The sequence below is a fragment of the Somniosus microcephalus genome, chromosome 22 (genome assembly GCF_052327205.1).
Source record: "Somniosus microcephalus isolate GS21.2 chromosome 22, FLI_Smic_1.0, whole genome shotgun sequence".
NCBI classification, from domain to species: Eukaryota; Metazoa; Chordata; class Chondrichthyes; order Squaliformes; family Somniosidae; genus Somniosus; species Somniosus microcephalus.
In genome coordinates this window covers 22,714,987-22,734,989 of record NC_141008.1, presented here as the reverse complement: position 1 = coordinate 22,734,989, position 20,003 = coordinate 22,714,987, and the positions used below count along the sequence as shown (strand labels likewise).

The 20,003-nt window shown below is 47.2% G+C and overlaps 1 protein-coding gene across 6 annotated transcripts in view; it reads left to right on the top strand.

Moving 5' to 3' along the window:
• gtf2ird1 (GTF2I repeat domain containing 1) overlaps positions 1–20,003 on the top strand; it is a 249,451-nt gene that overhangs the window by 127,102 nt on the left and 102,346 nt on the right. For all 6 annotated transcript variants that reach the window (XR_015073206.1, XM_085964304.1, XM_085964306.1 and 3 more), the window contains 4 exons: positions 9,059–9,087; positions 15,787–15,867; positions 17,988–18,077; positions 18,957–19,010. Coding sequence is in view for 5 of the 6 variants with exons in the window: in XM_085964304.1 (XP_085820430.1) it covers positions 9,059–9,087; positions 15,787–15,867; positions 17,988–18,077; positions 18,957–19,010 (254 nt within the window). In the remaining variant the exon portion in view is untranslated. The remainder of the gene's footprint in view (positions 1–9,058; positions 9,088–15,786; positions 15,868–17,987; positions 18,078–18,956; positions 19,011–20,003) is intronic.

Here is a 20,003-nt window from a genome sequence, read left to right as displayed (position 1 = left end):
GAAAAAGTTCCTTTCTATCTACCCTATCTATGCCCCTCATAATTTTGTACACCTCAATCAGGTCCCCCCTCAGCCTTCTCTGCGCCAAGGAAAACAACCCCAGCCTGTCCAGTCTTTCTTCATAACTGAAGCGCTCCAGCCCAGGTAACATCCTGGTGAATCTCCTCTGCACCCTCTCCAAAGCAATCACATCCTTCCTATAGTGTGGCGACCAGAACTGCACACAGTATTCCAGTTCCATCATAACCTCCCTGCTCTTATATTCTATGCCTCGGCTAATGCAGGCAAGTATCCCACATGCCTTTTTTACCACCTTATCCACCTGTTCCGCCGCCTTCAGGGATCTGTGTACTTGCACACCCAGATCCCTCTGACCCTCCGTCTTGCCTAGGGTCTTACCATTCATTGTGTATTCCCTTGCCTTGTTAGTCCCCCCAAAGTGCATCACCTCGCACTTTTCCGGGTTAAATTCCATTTGCCACTGTTCCGCCCATCTGACCAACCCATCTATATCGTCCTGCAGACTGAGACTACCCTCCTCGCTATTTACCACCCTACCAATTTTTGTATCATCCGCGAACTTACTGATCATACCTTTTACATTCATATCCAAGTCATTAATGTAGACCACAAACAGCAAGGGACCCAGCACTGATCCCTGTGGTACCCCACTGGCCACAGGCTTCCAGTCACAAAAACAACCTTCGACCATCACCCTCTGCCTTCTGCCACTAAGCCAGTTTTGTATCCAATGTGCCAAGGCACCCTGGATTCCATGGGCTCTTACCTTCTTGACCAGTCTCCTGTGTGGGACTTTATCGAAGGCCTTACTGAAATCCATGTATACCACATCCACTGCGTTACCCTCATCCACACACCTAGTCACCCCCTCAAAAAATTCAATCAAATTAGTCAGACATGATCTTCCCTTGACAAAGCCATGTTGACTATCCCTGATTAATCCTTGCCTCTCCAAGTGGAGACTAATTTTGTCCCTCAGAATTTTTTCCAATAATTTTCCTACCACTGATGTTAGGCTCACTGGCCTGTAGTTCCCCGGTTTTTCCCTACTCCCCTTCTTGAATAATGGTACTACATTAGCGGTTCTCCAGTCCTCTGGCACATCCCCTGTGGCCAGAGAGGTTCTGAATATATGTGTTAGAGCCCCCGCAATCTCTTCCTTTGCCTCACACAGCAGCCTGGGATACATTTCGTCCGGGCCTGGGGATTTATCCATTTTTAGGCCTGCTAAAACCGCCAATACCTCCTCCCTCTCGATGTTAATATGTTTGAGCATATCACAGTCCCCCCGCCCTATTTCTATGTCTACATCGTCCTTCTCCATAGTGAAAACAGATGCAAAAAATTCATTTAGAACCCCTCCTACATCTTCTGGCTCCACACACAGATTGCCACTTTTGTCCCTAATGGGCCCTATTTTTTCCCCAGTTATCCTCTTACCCTTAATATACTTATAAAACATCTTAGGGTTTTCCTTTATTTTGCTCGCCAGTGTTATTTCATGGCCCCTCCTTGATCTCCTAATTTCTTTTTTAAGTATCCCCCTGCACTTTTTGTACTCCCCTAGGGCTTCCTCCGTCTTTAGCCTTTTGTATCTGCCAAAAGCCCTCCTTTTTTTCCTAATCCATCCTCGTATATCCCCTGACATCCAAGGTTCCCTGTGGTTTTTGGAACCACCCTTGACCTTTACGGGAACATGTTGCCATTGTATGATCTCAATCTCCCTTCTGAAAGCCTCCCATTGCTCCGATGCGGATTTTCCTACAAGTAGCTGATCCCAGTCCATTTTGGCCAGATCCTGCCTTATCCTATTAAAATCGGCCTTCCCCCAATTTAGAACCTTTATTTCCGGCCCATCCCTGTCCTTTTCCATGACCACCTTAAATCTCACCATATTATGGTCACTGTCACCAAAGTGCTCACCTACTAGCACTTCTTCCACTTGGCCGGCCACACTCCCTAGAATTAGGTCCAGTACCGCCCCCTCTCTTGTAGGACTTTCTACATGCTGGCTCAAAAAGCTCTCCTGGATGCACTTTAAGAATTCTACACCCTCTGAGCCTTTCACACTCTGACTATCCCAGTTAATATTGGGGAAGTTGAAATCCCCCATTATTATTACCCTATTATTTGCACATTTCTCTGAGATTTGCCTACATATCTGTTCCTCTATCTCCCCCTGACTGTTTGAGGGCCTATAGTACACTCTCAGCAAAGTGCTTGCCCCCTTTTTGTTTTTAAGCTCCACCCATATGGCCTCATTAGAGGAACCTGCTAATATATCATCCCTCCTTATGGCAGTAATTGATTCCTTAATTAATATTGCAACACCCCCTCCTCTTATCCCTCCCCCTCTGTCTCGCCTGAAGATTCTGTACCCCGGAATATTGAGCTGCCAGTCTTGCCCCTCCCTCAACCATGTCTCCGTGATAGCAACAATATCGTACTCCCATGTGTTTATCAACACCTTCAGTTCATCCACCTTATTTGCAAGACTCCTTGCATTAAAATAGATGCCATCCAGCCTTGCCCTTATATATTTGCCCTGTCTGCCAAGCTGACTTGTTTTTTTTCTCTATAATTGGCAGCACATCACCCCCTATTTCAGCTCCCCTCTGTATCCCATCCCCCTGCCAAGTTAGTTTAAACCCCCCCCAACAGTGCTAGCAAACCTCCCCGCAAGGATATTTGTCCCGCTCTGGTTCAGGTGCAACCCGTCCGACTTGTACAAGTCCCACCTTTCCCAGAAGCAGGCCCAGTGATCCAGGAAACTAAAACCCTCCCTCCTGCACCAACTCTTTAGCCACGCATTCATCTGTTCTATCCTCCTATTCCTATACTCACTAGCACGTGGCACTGGGAGTAATCCAGAGATTACAACCTTTGAGGTCCTGCTCTTTAATCTGCTACCTAGCTCCCTAAATTCTTGATGCAGGACCTCATCCCCCTTCCTACCTATGTCGTTGGTCCCAATGTGGACCACGACCTCTGCCTGCTCACCCTCCCCCTTAAGAATGCCCTGTAGCCGCTCAGTGACATCCATGACCCTGGCCCCAGGGAGGCAACAAACCATCCTGGAGTCACTTTTTCACTCCCCACACTAGGCTGAGGGCCTCCCTGTCAATCTGGGCGTAGTTGCGCTCGGCTGAGGTTAGTGACCGAGACGCAAAGGCTACTGGCCTCTCCAAACTGTCCGGAAATTTGTGCGACAGCACCGCTCCAATACCATAGGGTGATGCATCACACGCCAACCGAATTGGTAGTGCTGGGCTGAAATGAGCCAACACTTCTTTTGACGTGATCAATTCTTTGCACTTCTGGAAAGCTCGTTTACATTCGTCATTCCACTTCCATGGTACCCCCGTTTGTAGTAGGGTGTTCAGCGGGTGTAATTCTGTAGACAAATTCGGCAAGAACTTATGGTAGTAGTTCACCAGCCCGAGGAACGACCTCAGTTGTGACACATTTTCCGGTGCTGGAGCCTTGACTACTGCCTCAATCTTTTCAGGGGACTTATGTAACCCCTCTTCATCAATAACGTGGCCACAATACAAGATCTGCTTCTGGAAAAACTCGCATTTGTGGCGATTAGCTCGGAGCCCATATTCCTTCAATCTAGTGAGCACCTGCTCCAGGTTGGCGAGGTGATCACTGTCATTTTTGCCCGTGACCAGGATGTCGTCCAAATAACACTGGGTCCCTGGAATCCCTTGCAGGACTTGATCCATTGCCCTTTGCCAAATAGCCGGAGCTGATGCTACCCCGAACACCAGCCGGTTGTATTGGTAGAGACCTTTGTGAGTGTTGATCGTGAGGTATTGTTTCGAGGCTTCTTCTACCTCCATTTGCAGGTACGCCTGGGCCAGATCAATCTTAGTGAAGCGTTTTCCTCCAGATAGCGAGGCGAAAATATCTTCAATCCGCGGAAGCGGATATTGTACCGTGTGAAGGACTGGGTTCACTGTCACCTTAAAGTCCCCACAGATGCGAACCTTCTTTGGTTCCCCACGCGTATTACTCAATGACCTCTTCATTACAGGAACGATGGGTGTAGCCCACTCGCTCCAGTCCACTTTGGACAGTACTCCTGAACGTTCCAAACCTTCCAGCTCTGCTTCGACGGCTGGGCGGATTGCATAAGGCACCGGTCTGGCCTTAAAAAACTTTGGGCTTGCATTTTCCTCTATTTTAATCGTCGCTGTTATGCCTTTTAGTGTTCCGAGTCCCTCCTGGAACACTTCTTGTGCGTCAGTTAACATTTTTGACAGTCGTCCAGGTGTGACATCGTCATCCTTTTTGGCCTCTACCGTCAGTGCCTGTATGGAATGCCAATCTAATTGTATCTTCCGGATCCATTCACGTCCTAGTAGTGGTGGTCCTCCATCTGGCAATACATATAGGTCCATTTTTGGTATTTCCTGGCCGTTGTATATCACGTTCACCCTTATTTTTCCTTTGGGGTAGACTTTTTGCCCCGTGTACGTCTTCAAGACAATCTCTGTAGCTCTCAAGGGTATATGTGAGAATAGCCGCTTGTAGTCCCTTCGGTTTATGACTGTTAGGGCTGATCCTGTGTCCAATTCCATTTTCACTTGGACTCCGTCTATCTTGAGCGTGACCCAGATAGTCTGGTGATCATCAATTTTGATTACATTATGTAGTTTCAGACAACCCAGCTCCTTGCTTCCGGAGTCTGTATCACTTTTCTGTTCGTCTGAACTACTCTCTGTCACCTCATGTACCTTTTTGTACTTATCCTGTGGAGATTTCTTGCTGCTGGTTTTCTTCCCCGACCTGCAGATTCTTGCTATGTGTCCTGCTTTTCCACACTGTCTGCACACTTGGTCCTTGAACCAACAATCCTTCTGGTCGTGTGTTGTTCTGCCACAGCGATAACACTTCCCTGCTCCATATGACATTTCATTGGTGCCATATTCTTGCGGTCTCCGTTGTACCTCTGCAGCGCCCCGTGCGGCTGCTTCGTGTGATACTGCCATGCTGAAAGCCTTGTCCAGCGTAAGATCCTTTTCTGATAGAAGCCGTTTCTGGGTTCCTTCACTTTGAAGCCCACACACAAACTTGTCCCTTAATGTATCTGCTAGTCCCATTCCAAACTGGCAGTGTTTCGATAACTTGCGCAGTTCCGTTAAATACTCAGCATTACTTTCGTCTTTATGCTGGTTCCTTTTGTGAAACTTAAATCTTTCTGCTATCAGCAGCGGTGTGGGGTTTAAGTGGTCCTGTAGGATTTCCACTATGCTTTTGAAATCCTTATCCACTGGCTTCTCTGGGGTTATTAGGTTTCGCAGTAAACCATACGTTTTTGCACCCATGGAATTCAACAAAACCAGTGCTTTCCTGGCATCTGGCACTTCATTCGACTTGCAGTACACCTCAATGCGTTCCACATATGTCGCCCAATCTTCGACTTCATTGTCGAACGCTGTGACACTGCCACTCTTCGGCATCCCTGGGTGTAGCTAGACTGGCTAAAATGGCGTCTCCTGCGCTCTCCCTTCTTCTCCGCTGGCTCAAAATGGCGTCTCCCGCGCTTCTCTTTCTTCCCGCGCTCGCCCTTCTTCTCCGCTGCGCCTTCAAAAATGGCGTCTCCCGCGCTCGCTGCTCAGCCCTTGAGCCCTGGCTGCGCTCTGCGCGTTTTCCTGTGTGCCTCTCTCGTTGCCGCCGCTCGGTCCTGAACCCCGGCTGTGCTTTACCCTCTCTTTTTGTTTTCCGTCGATGCCGCTCGGTCTTCAACCCCTGGCTGCGCCCTGTGCGCTTTACCCTCTCTCTTACCCCGTCGACGCTGCTCGGCCTTTGCTGTGCCGTCGGTTGGCTCCAGCCGCCGCTGTCCGGGAAGGGTCTGCGCTGTACCTGTTGCCAGCCTGTTGCTGGATCGTCGTGGCTGGAGAACCAAGCCCAGCTCTCAACAGCCTCCCCTGCGATGCTCACTCTCTGCCGGATGACTGGGCGGTTGCTCGTGGTCGACACCCGTGCTTCTGGCCTCGACTCCTTCCACTGTCCTGCAGGAACGAATCCTTGGGAGGAAATGCAGAGTTGCAGGTAGGTTCGAATCGACCTCGTCGCCACTATTAAATCCGTGAATCTTAAGTATGGTGTTCTTCAATAAATAGACGGAGACTGCAGATCAACAATCAACAGGTGTTTACTGGATGAGGGTAGTCTAAAAACTAACAGTACAGATGCCTGCTCAGGGCTTATATACAGGTGTGGTCACTGCCGGTACTGCAGTATACAGGAGCTGTAAAAGTAGTTCTCTCTTAAAGGTACATACACTACAACAGTACAGTTTAGCAAGCTCCAAGTTTGCAGTGCAGTTTCTCAAGCTCCAATATTACAGTACAGTTTAGCAAGGTCCAGGATTACAGTGCAGTTTAGCAAGGTCCAGGATTACAGTGCAGTTTAGCAAGGTCCAGGATTACAGTGCAGTTTAGCAAGGTCCAGGATTACAGTGCAGTTTAGCAAGGTCCAGGATTACAGTGCAGTTTAGCAAGGTCCAGGATTACAGTGCAGTTTAGCAAGGTCCAGGATTACAGTGCAGTTTAGCAAGGTCCAAGATTACAGTGCAGTTTAGCAAGGTCCAAGATTACAGTGCAGTTTAGCAAGGTCCAGGATTACAGTGCAGTTTAGCAAGGTCCAGGATTACAGTGCAGTTTAGCAAGGTCCAGGATTACAGTGCAGTTTAGCAAGGTCCAGGATTACAGTACAGTTTAGCAAGGTCCAGGATTACAGTGCAGTTTAGCAAGGTCCAGGATTACAGTGCAGTTTAGCAAGGTCCAGGATTACAGTGCAGTTTAGCAAGGTCCAGGATTACAGTGCAGTTTAGCAAGGTCCAAGATTACAGTGCAGTTTAGCAAGGTCCAGGATTACAGTGCAGTTTAGCAAGGTCCAAGATTACAGTGCAGTTTAGCAAGGTCCAGGATTACAGTGCAGTTTAGCAAGGTCCAGGATTACAGTGCAGTTTAGCAAGGTCCAGGATTACAGTGCAGTTTAGCAAGGTCCAGGATTACAGTGCAGTTTAGCAAGGTCCAGGATTACAGTGCAGTTTAGCAAGGTCCAGGATTACAGTGCAGTTTAGCAAGGTCCAATATTGCAGTACAGGGATTTACTTCTAGTGGTATAGAATTCAAAAGTAGTGAAGTTATGCTAAACCTGTATAGCACCCTGGTCAGGTTGCACTTAGAGTACTGGGCACAGTTCTGGTCTCCATACTATTAAAAGGAGATAGAAGCACTGGAGAAAGTGCAAAAAGGATTTACAAGGATGGTACCAGAACTGAGAGATTACAGCTGTCGGGAAAGGTTGAACAGGTTGAGGCTTTTTGCTTTAGAAAAGAGAAGTCACAAAGTTAAAAGCCCATAGGATCCAGGGCAAAGTGTCAAGTTGGATTCAAAACTGGCTCGGAGACAGGAAGCAGAGGGTAATGGTTAATGGGTGTTTTTGTGACTGGAAGGCTGTTTCCAGTGGGGTTCCGCAGGGCTCAGTACTGGGTCCCTTGCTTTTTGTGGTATATATCAATGATCTAGACTTGAATACAGGGGGTATGATTAAGAAGTTTGCAGATGATACTAAAATCGGCTGTGCGGTTGATACTGAAGAAGGAAGCTGTAGACTGCAGGAAGATATCAATAAATTGGTCAGGTGGGCAGAACAGTGGTAAATGGAATTCAATCCGGAGAAGTGTGAGGTAATGCATTTGGGGAGGGCTAACAAAGAAAGGAATACACATTAAATGGTAGGACACTGAGTAGTGTAGAGGAACAAAGGGACCTTGGAGTGCATGTCCACAGATCCCTGAAGGTAGCAGGCCAGGTAGATAAGCTGGTTAAGAAGGCATACGGAATGCTTGCCTTTATTAGCCGTAGCATAGAATACAAGAGCAGGGGGGGTTATGCTTCAACTGTATAAAACACTAGTTAGGCCTCAGCTAGAGTACTGCATGCAGTTCTGGTCACCACATTACAGGAAAGATGTGATTGCACTAGAGAGGGTGCAGAGGAGATTTACAAGGATGTTGCCGGGAGTAGAGAATCTTAGCTATGAGGAAAGACTGGATAGGCTGGGTCTGTTTTCCTTGGAACAGAGGAGGCTGAGGGGAGACCTTATTGAGGTGTATAAAATTACATAGTGGATAGAAAGGACCTATTTCCCTTAGCAGAGGGGCACAGATTTAAAGTAACTGGTGGAAGGTTTAGAGGGGATTTGAGGGGAAATTTCTTCACCCAGAGGGTTGTGGGGGTCTGGAACTCACTGCCTGAAAGGGTGGTAGAGGCAGAAACCCTAACCACATTTAAAAAGTACTTGGATGTGCACTTGGGATGTTCTAAACTGCAGGGCTACGGACCAAGAGCTGGGAAGTGGGATTAGGCCGGATCGCTCTTTGTTGGCCGGCGCGGACACGATGGGCCGAAATGGCCTCCTTCCGTGCTGTAATTTTCTATGATTCTATGATTCTAGAGGTGACCTGATAGAGGTCTTTAAAATTATGAGTGGGTTGGACAACGTAGATGTGGAGAGAATGTTTCCACTTGTAGGAGAATCCAAAACTAGGGGCCATAAATACAGGATAGTTACTAATAAATCCAAAAGGGAAATAAGGAGAAATCTCTTTACTCAGAGAGTGGTTAGAATGTGGAACTTGCTACCACAGGAAGTGGTTGAGGCAAATAGCTTAGATGCTTTCAAAAGGAATCTAGATGAGTACATGAGAGCAAAGAGAATAGAAAGATATGCTGAAAGGCAGAGATGAGGCAGATGGAATGGGAGGAGACTCGTGTGAAGTATAAATACCAGCACAGACTGGTTGAGCCGAATGGCCTGTTTCTGTGCTGTATATAATTACCTAATTTTAGAAATGTAATCCATTGTTTGCCCTCCCTGTTCAACTCATTGTGCAGATGCCACCCAACATTAGACACAAATACAAAGTCTTCTGACTGTTTGTTTTGTCTCCCGACTCTTTAGGTTCTACCCTGTACAATAAAGTGTTGGATTTTGAAAAGTGTTTTTCTCTTATCAGGTCTACGAAGATGAAAGAAAGTGAAACGGGTGAGTAGCTGTGTGATAGCTGCATTACAGTCCCTTTCAAAATTGCACAGCCTTCCAGTAAATGTGTTTTTTTAGTGATTTGCACAGCCTCTCAGCTTCCGGATGTTAGATTCCACAATGCATCATTCTTGCATAAAGGTGTATTGAGAGTCTCGAGGTTCGCAAAGCACTTGGAGGCTTGGGCCTACTTCCTGCAAGCAAACTCCACCCAGTTTCTCTTTCTCTAAGTCCTCTTCCCCCCCCCTGTAAAGTCTGTGGGTTGTTTAGTTAATTAATACACAGACTACCAGAGTAACTTAAAACAGGACTTTACTATTCGAAGGTCAGGGCGAATCTGCCCAATAAATCCTGACACAACACTTATATACTGGTGTGGTCACCGTCGGTATTACAGTATACAGAAGCCGAACAAAGTAGTGCCACACCTAAAATAGTTCTCTTAAAGGTGAACGGTTACATACAATAGTTCTCTTAAAGGTAGACGGGTACATACACTACAATCCTCCCTTTTTAGCTTACAACATACTTATTCTCCATTAAACATAACATATAATCAACTTCATGTAAAACAGTTCACAGATATAGTCTCTGCGGGAAACAGTTCACAGATTCAGTCTCTGCGGGAACAGTTCACAGATTCAGTCTCTGGTCTTGACTCGGTCCGAACAACATCCCTGTGGTGTAGCCGGTTCACATTTCTAGCGTGACTCATCCAATAGTCTTTCCCTTGGCTTAACAGCTTGAACTTCCGTCCTGCTGAACCAGCAGTGCTGACTTTTACAAACAGCTGGACTGCCTTGGTAATTTTTCCTACTTTCCAACTGATTTGGCCCCCTTCGTAGGGCCCACGTGCATGATCTGATAGAAGTGATAATGATTTAGATGGTTATCGTCTTCTGCTTCGTCTTTTTCTTTTCTGCTTCTTGGAGACTCTCGGGGCTCCCTTATCCGCTGCCAGCTGTAGCGCCACCATCTCCCTATGTTCCTTAGACTTTAAGTGCTTCATCCTGATTTCTGCACTTTGGGAGTTTTCATCACAAGCTGGGCAGACCAAGTCATCGTAATATTCCGTGTCACTCAACAGGTCATGGTAATATTCGGTGTCGTCCTGAGCTAGTCTAGCGAGCGGGCCTGCTACTTCTTCCTTACCCAACTGGACGTTAGCCGACTGTTGTTCCCTCCCTAGACATCTTTCCTGAAGAGACTTCTTCATGCGTTCATATTCATCCCGCTCTTCCTGGGTTTCCTGCCAATCCTTCACTAATGACCTCATTTGTGATTCCAATACTTCCCCTTCCATCGGGGATTGATTGATCGGGCTATTCAATCCTTCTACTGGAGCAGCTGTTTCAACATTCTGTAGTTCACATTGACGTGATTCAGCGTACTTTCGGCAGCCCCGTAAAATCTGTGTTGCAACCTCAACTATTCCCCAAACTTTTGAGAGCTCCGAACCCCTTCCCTTTGAAGATTGAAGCTCGTGTTCAAATGGTTCCCATTGCAGAGTCTTGTCTCTCAGCATATGAAGGAGTTGGCTGACCGTTAACTCTTCCACGGGGACCCTGTGGATCAGAGTCTTCTCCATTTCATCCACCTTTTCCTCCAATGCTTTCACCTTTTTTTCCTCTTGTACTTTGGCTTTAAGCACTCGGAGAAGTTGCGCCTTGATGCTCTCTAGCTCATGTTCAGGGGCCATTCTTACAGTCTCTGTGTTTCTTACAGTTGCCTTTTCTTTCACTGAAAGAATTCCCAGTTGAATCTGTTCTTCAAGTTGTTGAACCTCGGTCATTGCCGCCTCATATTTGTCTTGGGTTTCCTTCAATATTTTTATGAGTTCTTGGACATCTTGACTTTCATGTTCTGCCATGTCTTTCACCTCTAATTTCTCATCTATGGATGGAACTTCTACCGATGAGTCTGTCTTGGCCTTGAGCTCATCAAGAATTTCCTGCAGCCTTTGGACTTCTTGCTCATGTTCAACCTTTAGTTGCTCATAAGCTTCCACTGAAACTAGCTTTTTGGAGGTTGCCGAGTTAACCCCCTCCAGGATTGTAGCCTGGGCCTGTTCATACTGTTCCTTCAACTTCTCAAACTCTGCTTGTAAGGAGTCGTAGAGAAGAACTGGAATAAAATCCTGGCTTCCTGAAGATTCCTCTTCATTTGCTTCTTTCTGCAAATATTCTAACTCCTGAACATCATAAGGGAGATGTGATCGGTGATTGGTCACGATGGCTCTATGGTCGCTCTCTGCTTGAGCTAGCTGCTTCTGTTGTCTTTCCAGATTCTCCCATTCGGTGTCATAGAACTTTTTCATTGTTTTCATCTCTTGTACGAGACGGTAACTCAATTGTTCTAATTGTTGTTGTAATTTGAAATAAAGTTGAGTCCGAGCTCGGTGTTCTTCCGTCATGGATATGTCCTTAAACTGAACAGACTCAGAATTCTCTGTCAAACTATGTTGTCGTTGTTCGGTGGAGATCTGTTCTGAAACTTTGTTCTTCTCTGGAGCATAAGCCTTTCTGCATGCCTTCGTTTTTCCAACCTTAGTCGGCAAGTCCATTTTAGCCTTGTCTTTCACATTTGGGTTGGTCTTATCGTCATCCGATTCAGAATCTGAGCTGATTGTCTGCACCGAGTCCTCACTCGTTATGGCTTTTAGATAGTGCCATTCCATGTCTATTTTCTTGATCCACTCCCGTCCTAGAAATGGTGGTCCTCCCTCAGGTAGTACGTATAAGTTCATTCTTGGGTGTTCTTTACCCCATCTCTCACCTTGACTCTTATCTTTCCCATGGGGTATACTTTATGCCCCGTGTATGTCTGCAATACGAACTTGGTATCTCTTAAGGGTATATGTGAGAATAGCTGGTGGTAATCCCTTCGATTTATGACTGATAGAGCTGATCCAGTGTCCAACTCCATTTTCACTTGGACTCCAGCTATTTTTAGCATGACCCAGATAGTTTGTAGGTCAGCTTCCTTACTCACATTGTGAATTCTCAGACTACCCAGCTCCTGGCCGTTTGGGTCTGAGTCCGAATTCTGTTCGTCTGAACTCTTCTCAGCCACCTTGTGTACCTTGTTGTACTTTTCCTGTGCTGGCTTCCTTTGGTTGTTGGTCTTCTTCCCTGACCGGCATACCTTAGCTATGTGACCCAGTTTGCCACATTTCCTACATTCCTGGTTCTTAAACCAGCATTGGTTCTGGTCGTGTGTTGTCTTCCCACAATGATAACATTTTGTTGTTGTCGAGGTAATTTGATCCACACTGAGTGCTGCTGTCTTTAGCTGCATTTCCGCAGTTCCCTTCGCTGCGGCTTCATGCGATGCTGCAATAAGGACAGCCCTGTCAAGTGTAAGGTCGTTCTCTTCGAGTAGTCGCTTTTGCGTTCCTTCCTTTGCCAACCCGCACACGAACTTGCCTCGCAATGCCTCTGTCAGATTCCCTCCAAACTGGCAGTATTTCGCTAGTCTACGCAGTTCGACCAAGTATTCTGCGTTGCTTTCGTCTTTCCGTTGCGTTCTCGCATAGAATTTGAATCGTTCCGCCAACATCAACGGTGTGGGGTTCAAGTGATCCTTCAGAACAGCCACAATATCATCGAAAGTCTGATCCGCCGGTTTAGCTGGTGATAGTAGATGCTTCAAGAGCCCGTATGTCTTCGCGCCCATCGAGTTTAGCAAGGTTATAGCTTTGTCATCTTCTTCTATTTTATTGGCCTCACAATAGATCTCAATGCGTTCCACATACGTGGCCCAGTCTTCTACCTCGGAATTAAAATTGTTGATGTTACCACGCTTAGGCATCTTCCTCTCTTCCTGATAACACCACGGATTATTTCTTTAAATTTTCTTTTTTTTTCAAGATGGCGGTTCCCGCAAAAATGGCGGTTTCCCGCGCTTATCTTCTCTCCCCGCCCACTTCAATGGCGGTTCCCCGCTTCTGTCTTCTTCCCCGCCTAATGGCGGCTTCCCGCGTTTCTTCCCCTGGCGGGAGGGGTACACTTTCCCCACGGGCGACGGCCGCTGGCTTTCAGGTTCACAGCCTGCGCGTCGGCTTCAGTGCTTTCCCTTTTCTCGGCAGGGCAACCGGCGCTGGGTACACCCCGTTGACGGCAAACAGTTTCAGCCGCTGGGCTGGCTCTCGCTCAGTTCCCCTTGCTCGGGCTCTGTCTCTCTCCCGCTCGCTCGGCTCTACCGGCGCTGGGTACACCCCGTTGACGGAGAACAGTTTCAGCCGCTGGACTGGCTCTCGCTCAGTCTCCCTTGGTCGGCTCTGCCTCTCCCGCTCGCTCGGCTCCCAATCGCGCCTCCCAGCCCTCTCGCAGTCCGGTGCTTCCCTCCCCGGCTGCGGCTGAGTTTATCTCTTCCCGCGCCTACGTTCCCGGTCGCAGCGCTTCGTGGCTTCGGTCGCTGCCCTGCCTTTTTCGCCGGTCGCGGTCTAGCTGTCTCACGATGCCGTTGCGTCCCCCAGCCTGTCTGTACCGCGGCTTCCTTGCTCCACGCTGCCCCAGTCTCAGCGCCTCTGGACCCGACTTCTGTCCGGCTCCTTTCCCCCTCGACCGTGGTCGAGTGCACCGCCCTTATCCTCCGGTTATTCTTTTTACTTTCCCTTACTCACAGTCACCGTGGCCGCCTTGCTTCTCGTGCTGATCGGCTCACTCCTCACCGTGGCAGAAGGGACAGTCAGTGCCTGTTGCTGATGGAAGTCTTTGTCTCTAAATTCTTCCTCCTTTCTAGTTCTGCAGCCTCGAGTTTTCTCCCAGCAGAACGACGAGGGCGGTTGCCTCTTCTCGACGCTCGTTAACTGCTTCGGAAGTATTGTTGCCGCAGGGTACGATCGGACTCGTCGCCACTGTAAAGTCTGTGGGTTGTTTAGTTAATTAATACACAGACTACCAGAGTAACTTAAAACAGGACTTTACTATTCGAAGGTCAGGGCGAATCTGCCCAATAAATCCTGACACAACACTTATATACTGGTGTGGTCACCGTCGGTATTACAGTATACAGAAGCCAAACAAAGTAGTGCCACACCTAAAATAGTTCTCTTAAAGGTGAATGGTTACATACAATAGTTCTCTTAAAGGTAGACGGGTACATACACTACACCCCCGACACACACAGACACAAATGACACATTACCAGGAGAGTCCTCAAGGGCCAGCAGTAGGAGAGGAAAATGGCTCCGTCCCCATTCATTGCACGATGCTCATTCTCGCTGTGGAGTGCCTGCAGCTGAGGACACGCTGTTTTTCACCCTCTATTATGTATTTTTAAACTGACAAAAACGTTTGTGCAATTCCTGTTTCCTTGGATGTGATTCTGTTTCTTAATTATCACTAAAACCTTTAGTGATTTCAGCATAGAAATTACTGCTGGCGATGTCCTGCAAACAGCTAACCCGTATCTCCTCTTTCTGCTGCTTTAACAGAGGCATACCCTGGTTTTGTTTTAAACGCATTAACCCCTCTGTCAATAGTGGAGAGAGGGATTAGACAGAGGTGTTTGTATAGTAGCATCACCGATGATAATTCTCATGTCTGCACTGAGAGAGATGGCAGTGCAGATGTTGCAGTTTATTTGACTTGGGCTGATAGCACAGAACTAAAGGGGCATCTGTATATCTGTATAAATAAAATAGCCTTAGGGTGGGGGCTTAGAAGAAATTCGTTTTTCCACATGATAACAGATGTGTGCAGCAGGCTCCTTGTGGTATCAATTAAACTCTATTAAAAGAGAGGGCTGAAGATTATAGTGTGAAATGTCGCATAGACAAGAGATCGCATACCACACAGAGTATGATGCATCCTGTTGGGTTGGGACCTTTCAACATCAGTTAATGGGGGTGAGATTGATAACATATTCTGGAGTTCTGTTGAATCATGTTTGAAATTGAGGAACCTTTTATTAGAAGGTTAAATAGCTTGCGGAGAGTCCGTGATCAAGTTTTGTTGGAAGGAGCAGGTTAGCGAGCTACTGCTAAATTTTTATTCCCCCCTCTTTGCCTTTCCTGGAGTCTCCCATGATTCCCAGTTGTAGAGGGAGGACAGGAAGCTGATCCCAGGATCCACGAATAATTCCACATGACTGCGGGCTGCTAGGAGACGTGCAAGAGGCAGACTGTCGAACCCTCTGATTCTTTCTTCCCTCTCGGGTCATGCCTGGCTCGCTGCCTCCCCCCGAGCAGCTGGGATTGGTCACTGAAAGGGAACTTGTGGCCATGAACACACAGTCAGACACCCCATGGCAAAGCACGTCATCCTGTACCACCCAGGGACCTGGCTCTTTAATCTGACCTCCCCCTGCTCCCAGTTTGTGAGCATAGAATCATAGAATGGTTTCAGCACAGGAGGCCATTCAGCCCATCGAGCCCGTGCTGACTCTCTGCGAGAGCACTTCAACTAGTCCCACTCCCCCACCCTTTCCCCGTAGTCCTGCAATTTTTTTCCTTCAGGTATTTATCAAATTCCCTTTTGAAAGCCACGATTGAGTCTGCTTCCAACGTCCTTTCAGGCAGTGCATTCTAGATCCTAACCACTCGCTGTGTAAAAAAGTTTTTTCTTACGTCGCCTTTGGTTCTTTTACCAATCACCTTAAATCTGTGTCCTCTGGCCCTTGAAATCCAAACCATGGTGACCCAGTAGAGTGTGCCCGGGTTTACTGAAAATCAATTTCCTCTTCTCCCTCCGTTCGCAGGTGCCTCCGTTGATCTGTCGACATTGAAAAAAGTGAAAACAGAGCCAGAAGATTCAGAAATTATTCAGATTACTGTTCAAGGTAAAAAGTAAATAAATCCGGGCTTGTTGGATGGTAAGAAGAAGACGACTTGCCTTTCTATAGCGCCTTTCACGACCACCGGACGTCTCAAAGCGCTTTACAGCCAATGAAGTACTTTTGAAGGGGAGTCACTGTTGTAATGGGGGAAACGCAGCAGCCAATTTGCGCACAGCAAGCTCCCACAAACAGCAATGTGAAAATGCCCAGATAATCTGTTATTGTTATGTTGGTGATTGATGAACAGATTGTGAGCCGTCACGTGGAATCTGACTGCAAGTTTTTGATTGTCTTTTGAGTTTGCAGCAGAAATAATTTGGAGATTAGTTCGTAAAATGAAAGACAGAAGCTCCAACCTTAATGGTGCCGGCGCTAACTCCAGCAGCTTCAGTTCCCGGGGTCTTTAAAAATTGTCATCACCGGCTTTCCTGGCCTCATTTCTTCTTCTCCGCTCCCTCCATCTTTCAAAGCCGTTGACTCCTGACAGGCGTATGGTTCACTTGTGAGAACTTGTGGGCAAATTTACACATTGACGAGTGAGACACCGCAAACATGCACGTGAAAGGTCAGAGATTAAGTTTTAAAGCCTGTTCATTTAAGGCCGCAGTTAGGATATTGCGTGCAGATTTTGACCGCCCTATTTTAAGAAGGATGTCAAGGCATTGGAGAGGGTGCAGAATACATTTACTACGATGTTACCTTAAATATAAAGAGAGACACCGGGACTCTTCATTAGAACAAAGTCGGTTCTAATAAAAGTGATCAACATTATGAAGGTTTTTGATGAGGTAAATCAGCAACAACTATTTCCACTGGTCAGCGAGTCAGTAACTAGAGGACACCAATTTAAGATGAAGGAGCTTTATCATTTGTGCAGAAGGTTTTCAGGACATGGAATAGCCAACCAGAAACAGTGATGGAAACAGAATCTAGAATTGCCGTTAAAAGGGAAGTGTATAAATATATTAAAAAGAAAACATTTATCAGGGTTTGGGGAAAGGGCAGGGGAATAGTACCAAGTGGAGAGATCTTTCAGAGAACCGGCACTGATATGATGGGCTGAATAAACTCCTACTGTTCAGTAAGATTTTATAAAATGTGGGTCTCCATCTCTACCACACCAGAGACATGTGCACAGGCTGCCTGTTCGCTACAAGATTGTGACCGAGCAGCAGCGTAAGAGCTGCAAATGTTAAAGCCAAATCCCCGTGTTTATGCCAGGGACAGGGGAGCTGTCACCTCTGTAACTCAGCATTCTGTACCAGTCCAGGGTGTCTGCAGGGCAATACTGGCACCAAAGTGCCACATCCTGGTTCTCTGATCTTTGGAGCTCTCTCGTCTGTTCTTTGTGCGAGTCTTAAAAAGCAGAGTGATCCCTCCCCGGTGCTTGCTGGACCAGGGTTGGTGGAGCATGCACTGGGCGAGTGGAAGGCTTTAGTTTGTGCTGTGGGGCACCTTATCCCTGAACTCGAGCAAGCGCGAGAGATGAGACGGTCAGATTTTTGTCCTTGTTCCAGTTCTGTAGTCACTTAAAATATACAGAGAGCCCCATCTGCTGAACATTTTCAGCATCAGTGTCCTATTTTCAGGCCATTTGCACCTTTTGCTTGGATAAAGAAGGCCCTCCTTGTAGGGATCAGATGGTTGATGGAAACATTTTCACGAGGTTGCAATTGCTGCTGATTGATGCTATGCATTTTGAGAGGCCTCTTTTATTTTAAAAGGCTGTGCACTGACAGTGAGGAGCAGGGTTCCTGCAGCCTGAGAGAGAAATCTGCAGGGACGTACCACAGGTATGTCCAGCATCTGTACTGTAATATATGTGGGGAGAACAAATGAAGGACAGAGACAGGATGAGTCAAGGCGCTTGTTTACTAGGCCAGAGCGAACTGAGCATGCTCATACTAAGCCATGTGACAAACCATGTGATAATACATTACACGTACCTGCTACTGTCTGTAATTACTGGTGCTGTGTTATTAAAGTGACAGCACTGAATGAAATACTAGGAGTAGCCATTACACGGGCCAAGTGATCAGGGTTATACAAAGCCTTAGATCGCCTAGTCAGGGCCGACTTTTTCACTCTCTTTAGATAACCCAACTTTCTGCTTCTACTGACAGATCCAAATGCTGCCTCGGAAGATCTCAGTGAAAACCTATCCGATAAATCAACCTCCGAGGAGCCCGATGTGTTGGCTGAATCTCCCACAGGTACCTGACTCTTTGTAACTCAGTAACACAGCAGAATTCTCTGTAAATTGTAATACGTCTCCCCTGCCTACCTCCATCCCCTCCCAATGTTGGGACGTTTCACCATCAGCTTGCTCCATTGGTGGACACAACCAGCAGACGTGCCTTTTCGGAGAAGTGTGTGGCCAGCAGAGGGAGCCCCGAGTGCGTAGAGATCTTCTCCTCACCCCTGACGGGCTATCACCGCGCCAACGCATACTGTGGGTGCGAGTCCTGTGCGCTAGTATTTAATATAACATTTGTTGCGACTACAGGCTAAACGTGAACATGACCAAATCCATAATATACCCTGCTCCCATTAAACTGGTCACAGGTGAATGTTTATAGAGTATGTGGCATGTTAACAGAGAATGTGGAAACTACTCACATCATACCCAACAAGTGCATTATATTATGGATTTAATCCACCTTACACCACATATCTCCTCTCCCCCAATCAACATCCCCCAATCTACACCCATCCTTCAACTGGGAGTCTTCCCTAAGGTAGAGTTTATAGACATTTGCATATCCACTGCCATTGATACTCCATGATGGACCAAGAGCAGGCCCTGTGAGAACCAAGCTCAGTTCTGAGTGTGAGCTGCTCTGCTTATTAGCTTAGCTAAGTCACTATAGCTGAGTCTGGTGACTGCAATCTTGTCTGTCTTCTTTATTCAAGCTACTTTTTAATTACTAACCTCCTGGGAACAGTGCTGGCTGGTAATAATTGGCTAGATGAAAAGGCCAATTACACTTGTTCAATCAGAGAAAGTTTTTTTTTAAAACACTGAAACCGTCCTGCAAAATATTGCTGGTGGCCTGTAACTAAACTGGTGTGTTCCCCTCCCCCCATCATAGATGCTGCACAGGAAGATGTCACTAACCAAGAGGCTCAACATATGGTGGTGGAAGGTCAGTAGTTTGCGACTGTCACTGTCATTGAGGCAGGCAGTAGAAAGCACTCTAAAAACGATCTTGTGATTATGAGATAGAATGGTTAGTGCAGAGAGTACAACAAAAGTATTGGGAGAAGAATTGGGAGAACTGCCCAGATAATGAAGCAGTCCATACCCGCATGCAGCAAGATCTGGACAACATTCAGGCTTGGTCTGAGAAGTGGCAAGTAACATTCGCGCCACACATGTGCCAGGCAATGACCATCTCCAAGAGAAAGTCCAACCACCTCCCCTTGACATTCAACTGCATTACCATCGCCAAATCCTGCACCATCAACATCCTGGGGGTTACCATTGACCAGAAACTTAACTGGACCAGCCACATAAATAATGTGGCTACAATAGCAGGTCAGAGGCTATTCTGCAGTGTGTGTCTCACCTCCTGACTCCCCAAAGCCTTTCCACCATCTACAAGGTACAAGTCAGGAGTGTGATGGAATACTCTCCACTTGCCTGGATGAGTGAAGCTCCAACAACACTCAAGAATCTCGCCTCCATCCAGGACAAAGCATCCCGCTTGATTGGCACCCCATCCACCACCTTAAACATTCACTCCCTCCACCACCGGCGCACCGTGGCTGCAGTGTGTACCATCTACAAGATGCACTGCAGCAACTCACCAAGGCTTCTTCGGCAGCACCTCCCAAACCCGTGACCTCTCCCACCTAGAAGGGCAAGGGCAGCAGGCGCATGGGAACACCACCACCTCCAAGTTCCCCTCCAAGTCACACACCATCCTGACTTGGAAATATATCGCCATTCCTTCATCGTTGCTGGGTCAAAATCCTGGAACTCCCTCCCTAACAGCACTGTGGGAGTACCTTCACCACACGGACTGCAGCGGTTCAAGAAGGCGGCTCACCACCACCTTCTCGAGCGCAATTGGGCATGGGCAATAAATGCTGGCCTTGCCAGTGACGCCCACATCTCAGGAACGAATTTAAAAAAA